Genomic DNA, 21,901 nt, shown 5'->3' on the forward strand with positions numbered 1-21,901 from the left:
CTACTGGTTTACAGCTGATTCAACTCATCCAAGCTTGATGATGAGTTGGTTATTTGAATCAGCTGTGTAGTGCCAGGGCAAAAACTGTGCACCCAGGAGGGGCCCCAGGACCACCCTCCCAAAGCCCTTGAACCCAAAGCTGTTTCTCAGTAGAGTAGACTTGTAGCAGGTAGCTGCCAAAATAAAGGAAACACTTGAGTAAATACACTGCCATTCTGAGTGATCACCTTCAACCTATGGTGAATCATGTCTATCCTGATGGGAGTGGTCTCTTCCAGGATGGTAATTCCCCCATCCACAGGCACCAAGTGGTCAGTGAATGGTTTGATGAGCAGGAAAACAATGTTAACCATATGCCATGGCCATCTCAGTCACCAGATCTCAACCCAATTGAACACTTATGGGAGATTCTGGAGCAGCACCTGAGACAGCATTTTCCACCACCATCAACAAAAAACAAATTATATAATTTTCCATGGAAGAATGGTTTTGCATCCCTCCAATAGAGTTCCATACACTTGTAGAATCTATGCCAAGGTTCAATGAAGCTCTTCTGGCGGCTCGTGGTGGCCCAACTCCTTAAGATACTTTATGTTGGTGTTTCCTTTATTTTGACAGTTACCTGTAGGTGTCACAGCAGGTCAGTTGTTGCCTGACTACCCAGACTCCTTGCTTTGGCCAAAGGCCACGCCCACGGACATTAGTTTCTTCTCCGCAATGAATCTGGATGTGAGTACTTCCCTGACCCTTCACCAAATGCGAACTTATTCGGGGCCGTCTGATTGGTCCAGAAACCGAAGGGTTGGGCCAGAGCAAGAACACATGCGGGTAAAGCGGTGGTTTGAAAATGTGTCATTGGCTTTGATACTTGATTGGTTAGAGACGATCCAATCTCTGATGACTTTGTTTTGTACAACACCCCTCGTGCCCCTCGTCACCACAGTCTCAGACTAAAGCATGTCGCGAACGACAGAGCAGCGGAAGAATGGAGTGTGAGTCGTCAGGCTAGGTCAGTTGTACTGTATCTGCTCAGCTGTGAATGTGCCAGTGTGTGGAACAGAATGTTCATTTAATTTGTTGAATGAATGATTTGAATAGATTGAATTGGTTGTCAAATGTGTTGTGTACCGCGGCTCTAACATTGGTGAATGTAATTTAACTGCGCAGTTTTCTGCCCTAGGCTGCAGCAGCTGGATGAGGAGAACAGTGAGCTGAAATCCTGTGTGCCCTGTTACCGCGCCAACATCGAGAGACTAGAGGAGGTAAGACCATCTGTCTTCTCTCCTCCTCCTCGTCTTTCTTCCCCTCTTCCTACTCCTCCCTTTCTTCTTCATTCACTTCCCTATCACCTCCAGTTTCCTTCTCTTCCCCCATCTCCTTTCTGTTCCCTCCAATCCCTTGTCTATTTACCCCTCCTCTCATCCACCTCTTCTTTCCATCTACCTCAACCCCCATTTCCCAAGTTTCCTTGGGAAGTTTCCTTCTCTTCCCTCCCATACCTTGTCTGTGTATTTCTCCTATTATCTCTCATTCCTCCTCCTTCTCGTTCGCCCATCAGGAGAAGAGGAAGCTGGAAGACGAGGTGGAGGACGTGACGGAGCGGATGAACGAGGAGCTTGAAACCCGGAGAAAGACGACCGACAAGCTGACCCACGAGCGCCACCAGAACCAGAAGGAAAAGGAGCACACGCAGGAGGTGAGAGGTCACGAGGTGACACCTGTACATTGCAAACTGTACGTCTGTCTGACTCGGAAGGCACGTCAAATGTGTAGGGCTGTCCTGTCTGTTGTTTAGTTTTGGTCTGTCGATGAGTAGGGTTCATTTTTGCTTTTCGTTATTTCTCTGCTGCTGGGTAGAACTTGTGTAAAAAAAAATATATATATATTTTTTTAACGTTTTCTATTTTTCAACCTACCCCTCCAACGGTTGGTGACTAGTTGCTCTTGCAGAATAGACTATTGCTGTATCTCTCTCTAACAGCGTTCTTTCTCTCTCTCTCTCTCTCCTATCCCCCTCTCCACCAGCTGATTGAGGACCTGCGGAAGCAGTTGGAGCACCTGCAGTTGTACAAGCTGGAGGCAGAGGCTAGGAGAGGACGCTCTCCCAGTGCCGGGTTGCAGGAGTACCAGAGCCGCACCCGCGAGGCCGAGTTGGAGCAGGAGATCCGACGCCTCAAGCAGGACAACCGCAGTCTGAAGGAGCAGAACGATGAGCTGAACGGCCAGATCATCAACCTGAGCATCCAGGGAGCCAAGAACCTGGTGACGGCCTCCTTCTCCGAGTCGCTGGCTGCCGAGATCAACTCTGTGTCCCGGGGAGAGGTGAGTCACAATATAGATAGATACATGTAAACAGTAGATACACATAGATGTACATGCCATAGATATACAGAGAAGGCTAAGCATAGATACAAGGCCATAGATATGCAGAGAAGGCCAAAAATGTACAGGCCATAAATATACAGTACCAGTCAAAAGTTTGTACACACAGCTGGCAGATGCAGTGCAGGTATAGCCTACATGATGAAATTATTATAGGCAAAAGGACAGAGCGAGATTATTTTAATTTGTCAAACGGCAGCCAAGCATCAATCATTACGTCACCAATAAGACCCTCGATATTTATTGGAAAGCAGCATCAAGCTCATCGCTGTGCACTTTCACCACCCTGGGAAGTTCATCATAACTTATTTCATCTGTAGCCTAATAAACTGCATGATTTCCCGCGTCGTAGTGGGAGGACCACACGTCATCGCGTGACTCCAAGTTTACTTCCATATTATGGTTATTATATCAATGTTTGTTCATAAAAGTGTTTCTACTGCCATTGGATAGAAACGTGGTTAGTGAGACTAACATTTAAGGCAGCCCCCGCCCCTCTCTGATTCAGAAGGTTGCGTTAAATGCGGAAGACACATTTAAGTTGAAGGCATTCAGTTGTACAACTGACTAGGTATCCACTTTCCCCCCTTTTAACCTGGATGATTAAAGGTGGAATAAAATACATTTCTTAAGACTCCTGGTGCCCAGATCTTTCACGGTTATTGCAGAACTCTGTATTGTATATCTTGTTGTGCCGTTTTACCATCTTGAATCATTTTTCAGTGCAAATGAAAAGGTCTCAATAAGTTACTATCCTTGTAAACATTAGATCTTTTTTGTGTGTGTTTTTTTTGCAGTTGATGGAGGCCATCCGCAAGCAGGAGGACGTCAACTTCCGACTACAGGACTACATCGACCGCATCATCGTGGCCATCATGGAGTCCAACCCCTCCATGCTGGAAGTCAAGTAGAGGTGGCCGTCTTGGAGTAGGGCAGCCTGGCGGCCTCTCCGCCTCGCTGGACTGCCATACTAGGACAGACTGGTTAAACACTTAAAGACTGGCTACTGAGACTGACCACATAGAGAGCAATACCTATTGAACTATACTAGGTGGGGGAAAAGTACTCCAATTATCATTAAAGAAGATGTATTTTTTTTGTCACTGTTGGTGGCTGTTGTCTATGAGAAAATAAGCTACATGGTTTAACGTCCCTGAGATTTGAGCTTTGCTTTGTGTGTGTGTCTGTTCCCCCTGTATACAGTAGGCTTTGGTTCTAATGACTTCCCTGCATTTGGGTGGAGGGACCTGAGTTTTCCTTGTGTGTCTGAGGTTGTGTGTGCAAATGTGCTTTCTCTGAGGAACTCTTGGAATACATGGAAGACCTGGTTAACGGGTCACTGTCCCCTTAAATATCTTCTTGGCAATGAAATCTTGTGAGCCCCAATGCTAGCATGGTTCTAAAATGTATTGTCCTTGCACTACATATCAGCCGATACCATCTTTCACCATGAGCTCAGTAAATGAACTCCTGGGGTGTTTTGGGAGCGTTCTCCTGTATCGGACTGAACCGTGTTTAATCCACGTTTAAACCGTATGTAGCACTGGTCAGGGGACGAGGTCAGATAAAGTTGACCCTGGCTGCTCTCTTGAGCACAGACTTGCGGTGGCACCTACTACATAAACCGTGTCACATTTGCAGTGTAAGTCTTTATCCCGGTTTGACTTTTGACTTGGATTATATTCCCAGTGTGAGTTAACGCAACCCAGGTGAGGGACATTTCCTGGGGTAGAGGACAAGAAATGCCCTGAGGGTTAGTGTGTGTGTGTGTGAGAGTGCATGCATTTGTGTATGTGTGTGTTACGTTTTTGTGTGTTGCTTGCAATACTTTGTTTTGAAAAAAGGTTAAAAAGGTTTGGTGACTACAATGGTAGTAACACGAATGACATGTTCATTCTTGTGAGCCTCGATGTCTCCACAGTGAAGTTGAGTGGCTCATTGTTTGCTGTATCTCCGTTTGTTTTTACAATGAAACAGAGTCCTAGGGGGGTCAGGCGGGCTAAATACTCCAATACAAGAACACTTCTCCATCACATCAATTCCTTTTAATGTAAGCTCTGACTTTGAGGTAGTTGAAAACGGACAAATACTGACATAAATGTTGGTCATAATGACAGGAAATAATTGGATTGTTTAAATTGGACACTAAATCAAATGGAGAGAAAATGTTGCTGTGTTGTTTTTATTTGAGCTGAGTGCGCTGGGAAGTGTTGTTCTTTTATAGTGTGACTGACCCACCTGATCCTTAGTGGAGCCTTGCTGAGTGAAAGTGAAAGGGAGCCAGTTTATCCAGTGGGAAGGACATGTCTGGTCTGCTTGTAACCAAAAACATTTACTGGATAAGTGACTTACTTTCCGTAAAGATGTTCAGACAGAAAATGTTGAATAATTTGACTAATGAATAATGTCTTATTGAAGGAATAGAATCAGTTCATTTTTGGGGGGTTTAGACAAAGTATTATTTGTATAAAAAAAAATATTAAAAAATGTCATGTTTATTGTGAAGGGATGTAATCCGAATATGACGATATATTGTTTTAAAACAATATGAATGAATTAAGAATGCTGAATTGATTTGAAAACGGACATTTTTTGAAGAGGTGACATGTCGTTACTCTCCCGCAGATTTTTGATTTAAAGGAGCGGAACATGTTCAACACTTAGATGAAGCAATAATGTTTTGAAGAACAGTGGAGAACGAAGAAGAACAGACGTCGTGGACAAACGGACGTCAGCAAACCAACAAAACTCCCTTGTTTTACTGTATGAGCCTCAGTTGACTAAGCACCAATCTGAATTTCCGGGGAACTTTTCGCCACATTTCTGGACGTAAGCAAGAGGAAATGAGAATGGCAGACTTTTAATACACGTCATCAGTGCTACCTATTCACTAATGCACTCCCTGAGACTGAGATACTGGACATATTGAAGGATATCACTGTTGCTGACTCTTACTTGCTGGAACTGCTGACAGCTTGTGGTTTGTCCCTGGGTGAAAGGGATGAACAGCAACGTATACTGTACCAACCATCGCAGCTATACTAAAAAAAACCTACCGCAGCCACCTCCACCACCTATAAAACTCTTGCTACAGTATGTCACCACGCTTTTCTCCTCTTCAGCGCTCCATGGAAAATGGCCTTGGGTGTAAACGACTTGTACATGTCATTTTCCCCCCGAACCTTTAGATTCTAGGTATTTTTATAGTTGGGTGGGGGGGGAATTGCATTTTTCATCATTTTCTTTTTGGTCTTCTGCTGAAAAATAATATGATCCTCCCCCAAAAGGGAGGGTCTTGTGTACGCCGCTCTCGCATGCAGCCGGTACACGTCAATTTCTCCCGTCTGTGAATCACATCCAGATATTTATTCTGCATTTCACTTCACAGTCCCTGCCCTGTTGTTTCTCTCTAATAGCAGTTGTTTTTGAGGGAAAAGTTTGTAAATAGTTTTGGAATCTATGGATTCTCAAGGGAAACTGGCATTCAGCGGATTTAATGGTTGAAAATCCGAAGGGGAAATAGTTGATTTGAGAAATATAGTTGATTATTTTAGATTGAAATGTATATCTTGTACTCAAGGTAGCATACAGTACATTTCAAAAGTGTTGCATTGAGCACCCATTGAATTGGCAACACTGACGTGCTTCAGTCTCGTCTGACCAATTCAAAATGTCTGTATATGGTGAGGTCTGTCCACTTCAACCCAACTGAGGTGTGATCCACTGTAATGCTGAGGTTGCAGACAGTGGCCTCATGAAGGGTATTGTCATTGTAGTCAACATCAGTGACACATGCCAACTCTGTTATCGCCCCAGCTGAGAACAGGCTCTGCACAGAACTACTGATCACTATTGTATATCACTTTCTGAATCTTTAAAACCGATCATTGGGTTCACCGAACCATATCATGAGGAGGTCAGTGGAGTTGCACTGTGCCTGATGCCTCGGGACAGATAGTGAGGCCTCAGAAAGCCAGCCCACAGAGGGCTGAACTGTCTGAGTGGTTCAAGTCATTCTGCCTTTGAGTGTAATAGGTTGCTTTCCCCAGCAGATATGAGGCTCAAGAGGCTTCAGCCAATCATTTACTACTACAGTACCCAGCAGCCAGTGGTGCATTCCTAGGAGGAAACCATAAGACATATCTTCCCCTATCTTACATGGAGACAGCAGCAGGATTACCCTATTTTCTGTTTATTCCTTGTTTATTTTTCATTTCAGACTGTCTACTGTAGTTTAGACAGCTAGTTGTGAGACTTACACTAGCATGATTGCTAGCTGACTGATTAGACTAAGACCAGAGTCCTGTCCAGACATTACACTTGATTCAATGGGATTCTCTAATGCACTTTAAACACGTTCCAATTTCTTTTTAACCACATAATTTTAAAACTGACCAAAGAACAGAAGTTTTACTTCTCACTGACCATTTTAACTATCGGCTCACACTCTCTTCCTTGCTGAAATTTGAAAACGTTATCATCAGAAGAGTAATTCATTATCATTGCTGAGTCCAACTCTGCCCTGAAAAACTGGCCTGCTAGTCTTAACACTGTGCCTCTCTCTCATAATTCTCCCTCTTACTAACCTGATGACGAGCCCTTGGAAAGCACTGACCGTATGTGACTGTCAGTTTGTTAAATTATACTTATAAAAACTTAAATGTGTATATAAAATGGTTTGTGATTTTTTTTTTGCTCTCACACTAGCTTCCAATGTCCAAAGAAAGTTTTGCTCAAGGCACAAACATCACTACTATAGTAGTGCATGGCTTGCCATTTAAAATGAATGGGAAGGGAAAAAGAGAACATTGTAGAAACAAGAATTGTACAACTGAAGTTTATTCTTATTCTGAAGGATAATGTATTGTTTACTGCTCTATGTTTTTCTTTGAAGGTCCTCTGAATGATGTAACCCTTGTTGTTCTTGGGGAATTATAATTTCAAGTCATTGTAAAAAGGTAAGAGAAAACAATGAAGTAAGATTAGAAAATAAATCAAATATTAAAATGATATTTTGTTTGATCTCGTTATTTCGTGTGATATTGCTCGTCACATTTCCGTACAAGAGACTGCGTACATGAAGACATAGTGGTATCTTGTAACCATGATAAGAATGTGGTTTCCGTGGAGAGAGAATGCAGTGTACTTTGAACTTTCTTGACCAATAGTATTTGTGATGTAGACAATTATATTTCCTGGATTGCTGCTCATTGGAGGATTGTACCACTAATCTATTTTCTCACATTTTGCTGCAAGTCCAGTGATTAAGAAAATGATGTCCCTCTATATGACAAGGGAGAACTGAAATTGAAAGTTCCATAGTAAATTGTTCCTCATTCTAAAATTTGCCCAGTGATATCTATAGGTTATTTATAGCAGCCTAAACACTGAGTGTACAACAATATTAAGAATACCTGCTCTTTCAATGTCATAGACTGATCAGGTGAAGGCTATGGTCCCTTATTGATGTCACTTGTTAAATCCACTTCCATCAGGGTAGATGAAGGGGAGGGGACAGGTTAAAGAATAATTTTTAAGTCTTGAGACAATTGAGACATGGATTGTGTATGTGTGCCATTCGCAGGATGAACAAAATATTTAAGTGGCTTTGAACGGGGTATGGTAGTATGTGCCAGGCTCACTGGTTTGTGTCAAGAACTGCAACGCTGCTGGGTTTTTCACGCTCCAAAATTTCCCATGTGTATCAAGAATGGTCCACCACCCACAGGACATCCAGCCAACTTGACACAATTGTGGGAAGCATTGGAGGCAACATGGGCCAGCATCCCTGTGGAACACTTTCAACACCTTGTAGAGGCCATGCCCAGACAAATTGAGGCTGTTCTGAGGGCAAAGGGTGATTAATAGTAGCTTATACAGTGCATTTAAAAAGTATTCAGACCCCTTGACTTTTTACACATTTTGTAACATTACAGCCTTATTATAAAATTGATTACATTGTTTTTTCCCCCTCGTCAATCTTCACACAATATCCCATAATGACAAAGCAAAAACTGGTTTTTAGATATTTTTGCAAATATATGTAAAAAAATAAAACTGGTATCACCTTTACATAAGTATTCAGACCCTTTACTCAGTACTTTGTTGAAGTACCTTTGGCAGTGATTCTTCTTGGGTATGACGCTACAAGCTTGGCACACCTGTATTTGGGAAGTTTCTCCCATTCTTCTCTGCATATCCTCTCAAGCTCTGTCAGGTTGGATGGGGAGTGTTGCTGCATAGCTATTGTTAGATCTCTCCAGAGATGTTCGATTGGGTTCAAGTCCGGGCTCTGGTTGGACCACTCAAGGACATTCAGAGACTTGTCCCGAAGCCACTTCTGTGTTGTCTTGGCTGTGTGCTTAGGGTTGTTGTCCTTTTGGAAGGTGAACTTTTTCCCCAGCCTGAGGTCCTGAGCACTCTGGAGCAGGTTTTCATCAAGGATCTCACTGTACTTTGCTCCGTTCATCTTTCCCTTGATCCTGACTAGTCTCCCAGTCCCTGCCGCTGAAAAACATACCCACAGCATGATGTTGCCACCACCGTGCCTCACCATAGGGATGGTGCCAGGTGTCCTCCAGACGTGACGCTCGGCATTCAGGCCAAAGATTTCAATCTGGTTTCTCATGGTCTGATAGTCCTTTAGGTGCCTTTTAGCAAACTCCAATCGGGCTGTCATGTGCCTTTTACTGAGGAGTGGCTTCCATCTGGCAACTCTACCATAAAGGCCTGATTGATGGAGTGCTACAGAGATCGTTGTCCTTCTGGAAGGTTGTCCCATCTCTACAGAGGAACTCTGGAGCTCCGTTAGAGTGACCATCGTGTTCTTGGTGACGTCCCTGACCAAGGCCCTTCTCCCCCGATTACTCAGTTTGGCTGGACGGCCATCTCTAGGAAGAGTTTTGGTGATTCCAAACTTCTTCCATTTAAGAATGAAGGAGGCCACTGTGTTCTTGAGGACCTTCAATGGTGCAGACATTTTTTGGTACCCTTCTCCCGAACTGTGCCTCGACACAATTCTGTCTCGGAGCGCTACGACAATTCCTTCGACCTCATGGCTTGGTTTTTGCTCTGACATGCACTGTCAACTGTGGGACCTAATATAGACAGGTGTGTGCCTTTACAAATCATATACAATCAATTGAATTTACCACAGGTGGACTCCAATCAAGTTGCAGAAACATCTCAAGGATGATCAATGGAAACAGGATGCACCTGAGCGTAATTTTGAGTCTCATAGCAAAGGGCCTGAATACTTATGTAAATAAGGTATTTCTGTTTATTATTTTTTATAAATGTGCTAAAATGTTGCTTTGTCATTATGGGGTATTGTGTGTAGACTGATGAGGAAGAACCACGTAACAAGATGTGGTAAAAGGTAAGGGATCTGAATACTTTCCGAAAGCACTGTCTCTAAGTTTTGAATATAAAACAACTTTGTCTAATACAATGGTTTGGCCTTAGCTCTCGCTCTCTTGTGTTGCCCATTCAATCCAGAGGAAGCCTTTCCTTCTTTATCACCCACTCCCCTGACCTATGGATACCCTCTCCATCCCAAGAACCAGAACCTCTCCAGCCAGGTCCCTGCCTTTTCCCACTATGGGGAGGCAGGTAGCCTAGTGGTTAGAGTGTTGGGCCAGTAACTGAAAGGTTGCTAGCTCGAATCCCCGGGCTGACAAGGTACAAATCTGTCATTCTGCCCCTGAACATGGCCGTTAACCCACTGTTTCTAGGCCGTCATTGTAAATAAGAATTGGTTCTTAACTGATTTGCCTGGTTAAATAAAGGTTCAATTTAAAACTATCAGCCTTTTCAATACTGGCTCAATCCATCTCCAATCCATCACCCCCACCTGCAGGCTTTGCACATGTACTACCAGAGCCCACAACAAGGCGATGCCCCATGGAAACAGCACAGTCTTAGCTTTACTGACTACACACCATCCTCTCATACTGAGCAACAGTAGGGCAATTTCTACAATTATACCCTGTCCCATGGAGATCACTACCGTACAGTATCAGGGGGCTTCATTCTCACCACCACCGATAAAGGTACCACAGACCACCACCTACAGTATGACGAGCGTGTGTTGGAACAGATGGGGCCTGTGTGTCCTCTGATGGAAGTCATGATGGTGGGAAGTATACCAGTGGTCCCTGTGGATGGTATAGGCTTGGGAAGTGTGCGGTTAACAGTCCAACGGTTCATGGATATTAACCCAAGAATGGATTTTTTTTTTTTTCAATTTCACCTTTATTTAAACCAGGTAGGCCAGTTGAGAACAAGTTCTCATTTACAACTGCGACCTGGCCAATATAAAGCAAAGCAGTGTGACAAAAACAACAACACAGAGTTACACACAAACAAACGTACAGTCAATAACGCAATAGAAAAGAAAAATCGAAAAATCTATGTACAGTATGTGCAAATGTAGAAGAGTAGGGAGGTAGGCAATAAATGGTTGGTGTGCTATTTACAGATTGGCTGTGTACAGGTATAGTGATCTGTAAACTGCTCAGACAGCTGATGCTTAAAATTAGAGAGGGAGATATAAGACTCCAGCTTCAGAGATTTTTGCAATTCATTCCAGTCATTGGCAGCAGAGAAGGGAGAGAAAGGCGGCCAAAGAAAATGTTGGCTTTGGGGATGACCAGTGCAATATACCTGCTGAACCGAGGGCCAAGGGTGGGTGTTGCTATGGTAACCAGTGAGCTGAGATAAGGCTGGGCTTTACCTAGCAAAGACTTATAGATGACCTGGAGCCAGTGGGTTTGGCGACGGATATGTAGTGAGGGACAGCCAAACGAGAGCATACAGGTCGCAATGGTGGGTAGTAGATGGGGCTTTGGTGAAAAAACAGATGGCATCCAGTTTGCTGAGTAGTGTTGGAGGCTATTTTGTAAATGACATCGCCGAAGTCAAGGATCGGTAGGATAGTCAGTTTTACGAGGGTATGTTTGGTGGCATGAGTTAAGAAGGCTTTGTTGCAAAATAGGAAGCCGAATCTAGATTTAATTTTGGATTGGATATGCTTAATGTCAGTCTGGAAGGAGAGTTTACAGTCTAACCAGACACCTAGGTATTTGTAGTTGTCCACATATTCTAAGTCAGAACCGTCCAGAGTAGTGATGCTAGTCAGGCGGGAGGGTGCGGGCAGCAATCGGTTGAAGAGCATGCACTTAGCCAACACCTCATTTGGCCGCCTTTCGTTCCAGTACTCTGTTATCAGTGACTGGAACGAATTGCAAAAATCGCTGAAGTTGGAGACTTTTATCTCCCTCACCAACTTCAAACATCAGCTATCTGAGCAGCTAACCGATCGCTGCAGCTGTACATAGTCTATTGGTAAATAGCCCACCCATTTTCACCTACCTCATCCCCATACTGTTTTTATTTATTTACTTTTCTGCTCTTTTGCACACCAATATCTCTACCTGTACAAGACCATCTGATCATTTATCACTCCAGTGTTAATCTGCAAAATTGTAATTATTCGCCTACCTCCTCATGCCTTTTGCACACATTGTATATAGACTCCCCCTTTTTTTCTACTGTGTATAAATAAATTAAGTAGGCCCTAATCTATGTATTTCACATGACTGGGTAGGTGCATAGTCATGGGTGGACCTGGGAGCCAGGCCCAGCCAATCAGAATGAGTTTTCCCCCACAAAAGGGCGTTATTACAGATAGAAATATTTATCCGTTTCATCAGCTGTCCTGATGGCTGGTCTCAGACGACCCCGCAGGTGAAGAAGCCGGATGTGGAGGTCCTGGGCTGGTATGCTTACACGTGGTCTGCAGTTGTGAGGCCGGTTGGACCTGCTGCCAAATTCTCTGAAATTATGTTGGAGGCGGCTTATGGTAGATAAATTAACTCTGGTCGACATTGCTGCAGTCAGCTTGCCAATTGCACGCTTCCTCAAAACTTGAGACATCTGTGGTATTGTGTTGTGTGAACAAACAGAACATTTTAGAGTGGCCTTTTATTGTCACAAGGTGCACCTGTGTAATGATCATGCTGTTTAATCCGTTTTTTGATATGCCACACTTGTCAGGTGGATGGATTATCTTGGCAAAGGAGAAATGCTCACTAAGAGGATTTAAACAAATTTGTGCACAAAATTTGAGAGAAATAAGCTTTCTGTGCGTATGGAACATTTTTGGGATCTTTAATTTCAGTTCATGAAACATGGGACCAACACTTTACATGTTGCGTTTATATTTTTGTTAGATCTATTTAATATGTAGCTAGGTAACGAGCTAGCTAGGTTATTTGAAAGTAGTGATAGAAGTTAGAACACATGATCTATTATCTAACATAGATAATGTATGCATTGAAGCTCATCTTGTCCCGACCAGGTGCAGTTGAGGGATGCAGTCCCTAATCCCAGATGTTGTCCAACGCTCAGTGGGCCAATGTGTTGAACTCTCAATACCTCCAAAGAAAAGGAGGTGACCAAAGCTCTACACACACTAACCAGTTACCTGGAAAGTGAGTCTCAGAGTACAATCCCCTCAGCTCAGCGAGCAGAGTTCAGTCGAGCCCACTACACCCAGGCCCTACAGTTTCTCATCATTGACATCAATGCTGATTGGTTCCAGCTTCTTTCCGCTGCCCAGCGCACAGAATTGTGTTAGTGCTGATGGATGTTATCGTCGCAGTGAGGTGAGAAACATGTTGGGAGATGTTGATAGTGTATACTTGGTCCTACTAGCACTCTCGGATTCTTATTAGAGCCATGGACCTCAGCTCGGCCAATGTGTACAACAGTCCCAACGCTATGTCTTAATGTTAATCCTCGCTTGCAAGACGGTTTTGGAAACATTTGGAACTTCATATCATCAAGAAAGAATTTTACAAATACAATAGATACACTTCATACACTCTCAGTGGTATTAAAGTTCCAAAGGTTTGCTAAACCCTATTGAAAGCGATGATTGTTAACGTTTAAACAAAATGTCCGGGCTGTTTACACATTCCCCGTTACAGCGAGACAGGAAGGAAAATTGCATTACAATGCATTGACAGTCAATACAATGGGGCTCTTGGATACTATGAAGAACTGTGTCTTAACTGGTGGGGACCTGTGTGATGATGATATACTCATCTCATACATGTCCTTGAGTGTGTGTGTGTGTGTGTGTGTGTGTGTGTGTGTGTGTGTGTGTGTGTGTGTGTGTGTGTGTGTGTGTGTGTGTGTGTGTGTGTGTGTGTGTGAGTGAGTGAGTGAGTGAGTGAGTGAGTGAGTGAGTGAGTGAGTGAGTGAGTGAGTGAGTGAGTGAGTGAGTGAGTGAGTGAGTGAGTGTGAGCGAGCGAGCTCCAGCAGCCCCAGTGCAGGTCTGGACCGTTTGGTTAGCAGCCTAGAGCGGGTTCCTTCAGAGCGGTCCTATGACAGTCCTACTGTGGTCCCGCTGTCAGGTGACTGGTCCGCGACTGGTGGCTCTGCCTGACCTGACTGCCAACCAGTTGCACCACCACAACAAGACCCTCTTCCTCCCCCAGCTGTACTACCTACTACTGGCCAGAGGAATGCTCACCGCGCTGGAGAGAACCTGCCAGGCTCAGAGGTTTATATGTCTACTTTATATATTGCAGAAGATAGTACATTCTGTTTTAACTTTAACTGTCCTATCGGAAATGTATGTTATTATGTGTGTCACTCACTGTCAATACACTGTTGTTCCCAGTTGGAAAATACTGCCAAGGCACTGGGCAAGGCCTGTGTTCAGGGACATGGTATTTGGGGTTATGGCCCCTCGCCTCTCCTCCTGCACGCGTTCAGACATGGTGTGGCAGAGGCTGTGCTAGAAGCCGTTGGCTAGAGTGTGCTCACTGGGCTGGTGCAGGCTGTCAAACGCTGAGAGAAAGGGAGATGGCTAGAGGTTATCGAAAGGTGTCAAAAAAAGTATTTATCTTTCTTTTGCAATTTAAGTCTTCTTTTTCCCCTAGGCCTGATGCTCTGTCCAGGATCATGGAGAACCTGGTGTTGAAGAACAAAAAGGCCCAGTTTGTCGTCACCTGTAAACTGCTGCTGCTCCAATACAAGTATGAGGTGAGAAAGTGAATTAGACTATGAGTCTAGTCAATCTGTCATTGTTGGGATTGGAAAAGCCTCTGTATTAGCAGAAGTCGTCATCTTATTTTCTTCCAGACTCATGTGTTAAGGATTCTTCTCGGCTACCTGGCACAGGGATAGTGAGAGAAGGTCATTACTTATATAGGTGAGTGTACAACAAGTAAGTATCAGGATAAGGTAAGACCCAGATGCAGACCGTGTCGAAGTAACAATGTTTATCACAGCAAGAGAGGCAAAGGTACAGGACGGCAGGCAGGCTCAGGGTCAAGGTCAGGGGTCAGGCAGAGGTCAGCAATCCAGATAGGGACAAAGGTACAGGAAGGCAGGCAAGCTCAGGGTCAGGACAGGCAAGAATCAAAAACCAGGAGGGCGAGAAAAAGAGAAGCTGGGAAAGAACAGGAGCTGACAGAACAAACGGTGGTAAGCTTGACAAACAAGACGAACTGGCAACAGACAAACAGAAAACACAGGTATAAGTACACAGGGATAATGGGGAAGATGGGTGACACTTGGAGGGGGGTGGAGACAAGCACAAAGACTGGTGAAACAGATCAGGGCGTGACAGTACCCCCCCCCCTCTAGGGGCGCCACCTGGCGTCCTACCTGGGCGGTGGAAGTCGGCGATGAGGGCTGGGTCCAGGATGTCTCTAATGGGGATCCAGCACCTCTCCTCCGGGCCATAGCCCTCCCAGTCAACCAGGTGCTGGAAAGCCCTGCCCCGTGGTCGAACCCTCAGGAGACATCTCACCATGTACGTTGGATGACCATCGACAACACAGGAAGGAGGGGTGGGCCTGGAAATGGAAGACAAGGGACTGTGAGACACGAGCCTGATACAGGACACATGAAAGGTGGGGTGTATACGAAGGGTACGGGGCAACAGAAGAAGAACAGCAGAGAGACTATTGACCTTGGAGATGGGGAAAGGGCCGAGAAGCCGCGGGGACAGTTTGCGAGATCCCGGGTGTAGAGTCATACCTTCTACCCGAGACGATACCGGGTAGCCGGGTATCCTCCAGGTATGATTTGTAAGTCACTCTGGATAAGAGCGTCTGCTAAATGACTTAAATGTAAATGTAAATGATGACAACGCCGGACAAACATCTGGGCAGAAGGTATGCCGACCTCCTCTTCCTGCTCAGGGAAGAGCGGGGGGCTGATCCCCTGGGGAACACTCGAAGGGTGATAGGCCCGTGGCAGAGCAGGGAAGGGTGTTGCGGGCATCATTCAGAGTATGGGTCTCAATTCTTATGCAAATAAGGTATTTAAAATATAAGAATTATTATTATTAGCAAACATTACTAAAAACCTGTTTTAACTTTGTCATTACGGGGTATCGTCTGTAGATTGATAAGGTAAAAAAGTTATTTAATACATTTTAGAATCAGGCTGTAGCGTAATAAAATGTGGAAGAAGTCAAGGGATCTGAATACTTTAACGAATGCACTGTATATCCTGGTGTGTCCTCATAAGAAGCCACCCTTGTTGTGACTAAACTAGTATGTGACTGAGTGAGGTGTCTTAAACATGTCCATCATTCCCTACTGCGTATTCTGGTGTCGCCTCAGACAATGTCCCCATTGCTGGGACTTGACTATGCGATTCAATGGGGTGTCTGGTGTTTTGCAGGTGGCCACTTAGATGGGCAGAGCTCTGTTGGACTTTGCCTGGGCTGTACGCTACCGCGTTGACCAGCGAGTAAATCTGAACACAGGTCATAAATAGGAAACTGTTTTCGTTTTTCGTCCAATTGGTCTATGGCTTACCCAACCTCTTTATTCCTAACACAGGATGGTGTGACAAGGAGTCCTGTTTGCTGTCTGCTCTGTCTTTCTGAGCATGCCAAGTCAGAGTTTGCTGGTGGAGCTCCGTGATCAGCTATTTGAGACCAGAGCATGGCTGGCAGGTGAGACAGAATATAGCTACTACATGCAGTAGTAGAGACCAGCCTACTGAATCTCAACGTATTGGGCGGAGTTGCAGTTAATTTACCCAGCCAATTCAGGAAGTACGTATATCGACCGTAGTAGTAGTTTATTATGAATATTAAATGTAGGCCATATTTGGCAGCTAAGAGCTGAATTGCAGTGAATGGTGATCATTCAGTTGGCTGCTGGTATGTTGTACCGGGAGAGGTTGGTTTGGGTACCAGCCTGAGTCATGTTGAATTGCTCTCTGGTCCCCAGGTGATCCTCAGTCCTCTTCAGCTTCTCTGCATCCACACGGGACTTTGTAGGCGTACTCCTCTACTAATGGGCAGCACCCACTAGGGTGATGCATAAACCGCCACTGGCCCTAAAAAGCTTGAAGCAGTGGTCATCTACGTGTCTCTGCCATTTCCACACTGCACTCTGCAATCTTTGGGGAGAATGTGGTTAAAAAGAGCACAGTCCACATGTTCATACAGCTGCTCAGTGTGCGTCAGTCAGGGAATCCAGGATATCCTGTCCTGCAAAGTTTTGTCGGTGACATCGTTCACTTATCAATGGGAATTTAAATTCTCCCAAGGATATTACCAGTAGTCCAGAAGACTCTACATGTATGCTAGAAATGTTCCAATTGCAGAATCATGGAAACTTTAATTTAATGTACACGTTTTCAATGTGAATCAACTGTGTTAAATGTAGCCTTGCGTTTAAATGGCCACACCAGTAGAATTCCACTTTTTTGAGCTGGAAAATGATGGCCAGAGCTTACCCATGATATTGCACAACGATGTAAGTGAGTAAGTCATCGTTTTAGTCAAAGTATGATATTTCAGGCTTGCAGTGACTAAACCGCTTCATTTTCCTATGAAATGATGTGTAAATCCTTTGAGAGTCAACGTTTAGTTTCAGGGCTAGGTTTTATTTGAATGATACCACCCACCATCACGGCATTGTTTAGTAATCAGAAACATCTGCGAAGTTTGCGAGTTGCATCTGAGCTGAGCAATATAATAGATCATCTTGGGCTATGGCAAAGATGGTGGATAAATGAAGAGAGTTCCCTCAGGCCATTCAACATTGAAAATAACATTGAAAATAATTGTCAGTTCCAGTCTACTTAACGGAATGGGTCTCCCATTGACACCAATGCAATAGCAGCTGGGTCCGATCTACTTAGTTCATTGACTTTCATTGAACCAGAAAAAAAAACAACTGCAAGTGGGGTGTCTTGCTTTCTTCTCCGTCTCTAGCTACAGCTTTTCGCTGTACCCTACACTTGGCTGCCTGGGCCAATGAGCAAATTTGGTGGTAAGGGTAGGCAACAACACGTCTGCCATGCTGATCCTCAACACTGGGGCCCCTCAGGGGCGTGTACTTAGTCCCCTCCTGTACTCCCTGTTCACCCACAACTACGTGGCCAAAAACGACTCCAACACCATCATTAAGTTTGTTGACGACACAACAGTGGTAGGCCTGATCACCAACAACGATGAAACAGCCTATAGGGAGGAGGTCAGAGAACTGGCAGTGTGTTGCCAGGACAACAACCTCTCCCTCAATGTGAGCAAGACAAAGGAGCTGATCGTGGACTACGGGTAAAGGAAGGGATGAATAGGCCTGCATTAGCATCTGCCGTGGCAGTAGTGGAGCGGGTTGAGAGTTTCACATCACCAACAAACTATTATGATCCAAACACACCAAGACAGTCGTGAAGAGGGCACAACAAAACCTTTTCCCCCTCAGGAGACTGAAAAGATTTGGCATGGGTTCCCAGATCCTCAAAAAGTTCTACAGCTGCACCATTGAGAGCATCTTGATCGGCTGCCTCACCGCCTGGTATGGCAACTGCTTGGCATCTGACTGTAAGGCGCTACAGAGGGTAGTGCGTACGGCCCAGTACATCACTGTGGCCAAGCTTCCTACCATCCAGGACCTACAGTTGAAGTTGGAAGTTTACATACACTTAGGTTGGAGTCATTAAAACATATTTTTCAACCCCTCCACACATTTCTTGTTAACAAACTATAGTTTTGGCAAGTCGGTTAAGACATCTACTTTGTGCATGACCCAAGTAATTTTTCCAACAATTGTTAACAGACAGATTATTTCACTTATGATTCACTGTATCACAATTCCAATGGGTCAGAAGTTTACATATACTAAGTTGACTGTGCCTTTAAACAGCTTGCAAAATTCCAGAAAATTATGTCATGGCTTTAGAAGCTTCTGATAGGCTAATTGACATAATTTGAGTCAATTGGAGGTGTACCTGTGGATGTATTTCAAGGCTTACCTTCAAACTCAGTGCCTCTTTCCTTTACATCATGGGAAAATCAAAATAAATCAGCCAAGACCTCAGAAGAAAAATTGTAGACCACAAGTCTGGTTCATTCTTGGGAGCAATTTCCAAACGCCTGAAGGTACCACGTTTATCTGTACAAACAATAGTACGGAAGTATAAACACCATGGGACCACGCAGCCATCATACCCCTCAGGAAGGAGACGTGTTCTGTCTCCTAGAGATGAACGTACTTTGGTGCGAAAGTGCAAATCAATCCCAGAACAACAGCAAAGGACCTTGTGAAAACGCTGGAGGAAACAGGTACAAAAGTATCTATATCCACAGTAAAATGCATCCTATATCAACATAACCTGAAAGGCCGCTCAGCAAGGAACAAGCCACTCCTCCAACCCGCCATAAAAAAGCCAGACTACGGTTTGCAACTCCACATGGGGACATATATCGCACTTTTTGAAGAAATGTCATCTGATCTGATGAAACAAAAATGGATCTGTTTGGCCATAATAACCATTGTTACGTTTGGAGGAAAAAGGGGGAGGCTTGCAAGCCAAAAACACCATACCAACTGTGAAGCACGGGGGTTGCAGCATCATGTTGTGGGGGTGGTTTGCTGCAGGAAAGACTGGTGCACTTCACAAAAAGATCGAATCATGAGGGAGGAGAATTATGTGGATATATTGAAGCAACATCTCAAGACATCAGTCAGGAAGTTGAAGCTTGGTCACAAATGGGTCTTCCAAATGAACAATGACCCCAAGCATACTTCCAAAGTTGTGGCAAAATGGCTTAATGACAACAAAGTCAAGGTATTGGAGTGGCCATCACAAAGCCCTGACCTCAATCCTATAGAACATTTGTGGGCAGAACTGAAAAAGCGTGTGCGAGCAAGGAGGCCTACAAACCTGACTCAGTTACATCAGCTCTGTCAGGAGGAATGGGCCACAATTCACCCAATTTATTGTGGGAATATTGTGGGAGGCTACCCGAAACGTTTGACCCAAGTTAAACAATTTAAAGGCAATGCTATCAAATACGAATTAAGTGTATGTAAACTTCTGACCCACTGGGAATGTGATGAAAGAAATAAAAGCTGAAATAAATTATTCTCTCTACTATTATTCTGACATTTCACATTCTTAAAATACAGTGGAGATCCTCTAATTGACCTAAGACAGCAAATTTTTACTAGGATTAAATCTCAGGAATTGTGAAAGTATTTTTAAATGTATTTGACTAAGGTGTATGTAAACTTCTGACTTCAACTCTATATAGTAGGCAGTGTCAGAGGAAAGCCCATAAAATTGTCAGACTCCGGTCACCCAAGTCAAAGACTGTTTTCTCTGCTGCCGCGCGGCAAGCGGTACCTGAGCTCCAAGTCTAGGACCAAAAGGCTCCTTAACAGCTTCTACCCCCAAGCCATTAGACTGCTGAACAACTAATAAAATGGCCACCGGACCATTTACATTGATACCTCCCCCTCAATTTGTTTTGTACACTGCTGCTACTAGCTGTTTATTATCTATGTATAGTCATTTAAGTTTTACTTATTTTTGCTCTAGTCTGTATATGATTGATTGAATTTCGGAACCCCGCTCCCCCTGTCGCCCCAAGATGAATGGTTTTGACCATGCTCCACTGCATTGAGTGGTGCAGCTAGAAATCACACGTGTTTATCCTACACTGAAAAGGCACCTGCAAAAGAAGATTTCACAAACTTGTTTATCTATTTTGTGCTGTTGTTACATCAAGTATTGGTGTGTCGTGTCTGATGTGCTCAGGGTGTTGTTACATATCACTTGCTGCGAGCATTATGAGCAGTTATTGTAGCCCAGTGTTTCCCAACCCTGGTCCTCGAGTGCTGCCAACAGTACACCTTTATATTGTAACCCTGGACAAGCACACCTGATTCAACTTGTCAACTAATCATCAAGCCGTCAATGAGCTGAAGGAGTTGCGTTTCTCCAGGGCTACAACAAAAATGTGTACTGTTGGGGGTACTCGAGGACCAGGGTTGGGAAACACTGTTGTAGCCATTTCATTTCACTTCCCCAAGATGTGAGAACCATGGCATCATCACCGTGTCCATTACAATGTAGAAAAACACTTTTTGAGATAACCATAGATAGCAAAGTCAAAGATACTGGTTTCCCCTATCCGTCTGTTGCGAAGTTTTCCCACATGCTTAAGACAAATCCAGCTCAAGAGCCAGCTCAAGAGCCAGGATAATCTTTTAAATAAGGTATAGCAACAACTGATAACAATAGTTACCTAGATGAGGTTAGCATGCTAGCTAGCTACACTGACAGCTGTCAGTGCACTACTTGTTGTTATTTCTCCACTCCACGTGGAAATCACCCATGTGTATTATTAGCAGCCTGCGTCATTCTTCGTAGGTGGAACCTAAAGGACAATTTCTGCTATTGGACAGGAATTACGTCAAATTGCCCTCTGGTAGGGACCTTTAAAAATATATTGCTTGAACAGCTCATTGCTCCTTATGTTTTATGTGTACCTGTTTATGATAATGACGATTGATTGTAATGGTCCAACCTGTGGTGCTGTTGACAGATGTAGCTGAAGGGGACCCTGATGGAGACTGCGGGAACCTGGCCGTGCAGAGCCTGGTGCTGCTGGAGAATAGCCTGATTGGACCCTGCTCCACTGGGCCTGCCGTCACGATCACGACATGATGATACACAGTGGACCTTGAAGTCCTATCCCGCTGGTGCATAAACGGCAACAGCCAGTGTTTTGGTTGTCACTGCCGGTGTACTGGTAGTGACTGCCTTGGGACACTGGTTGTGAGAGGATTACAAATGATGCTTGCCACTAGGAACTGGCTGGCAGAGAGCCCGGGGATGTTACGGATCCTGGATCCTGGACACTGAAGGACGTCCTTTCAGTTAGAGCTGCAGGTGCGGCTGGCCCACCATATCCTGGAACGAATGAATGCCAAGCCAAAGGAAAGAGAGAGATGAATGACATGTATTAAAACGTTTGTGTGGAGGATGACTTTTTGCTCTCTTTTCTGCGCAAGAATATCCCTCTGTAATGTAGGCGTTTGTTTACACAGAAAGTCTCGTCAATGGTGTTTCCTTAGCACACAAATACACACGTGTGCAATATGCATCCTTATCCCGGAGAAAGACCATGCGTGATGTGGACATAGTTGTGTACCTCAACAAGATATTTTTTGGAAGATTATTTTCT

At 44.3% G+C, this 21,901-nt stretch overlaps 1 protein-coding gene across 3 annotated transcripts in view; it reads left to right on the top strand.

Annotated features, from left to right (window-relative positions):
- Positions 1-7,392, top strand: part of LOC124048360 (rab11 family-interacting protein 3-like) — a 46,553-nt gene extending 39,161 nt beyond the window's left edge. For all 3 annotated transcript variants that reach the window (XM_046369069.1, XM_046369070.1, XM_046369071.1), the window contains 4 exons: positions 1,181-1,262; positions 1,559-1,696; positions 2,026-2,322; positions 3,180-7,392. In XM_046369069.1, coding sequence (XP_046225025.1) covers positions 1,181-1,262; positions 1,559-1,696; positions 2,026-2,322; positions 3,180-3,293 — 631 coding nt within the window. In that variant the 3' untranslated portion in view covers positions 3,294-7,392. The remainder of the gene's footprint in view (positions 1-1,180; positions 1,263-1,558; positions 1,697-2,025; positions 2,323-3,179) is intronic.
- The last annotated feature ends 14,509 nt before the right edge of the window (positions 7,393-21,901 follow it).

The sequence above is a fragment of the Oncorhynchus gorbuscha genome, linkage group LG11 (assembly GCF_021184085.1).
Source record: "Oncorhynchus gorbuscha isolate QuinsamMale2020 ecotype Even-year linkage group LG11, OgorEven_v1.0, whole genome shotgun sequence".
In the NCBI taxonomy this organism is placed as follows: Eukaryota; Metazoa; Chordata; class Actinopteri; order Salmoniformes; family Salmonidae; genus Oncorhynchus; species Oncorhynchus gorbuscha.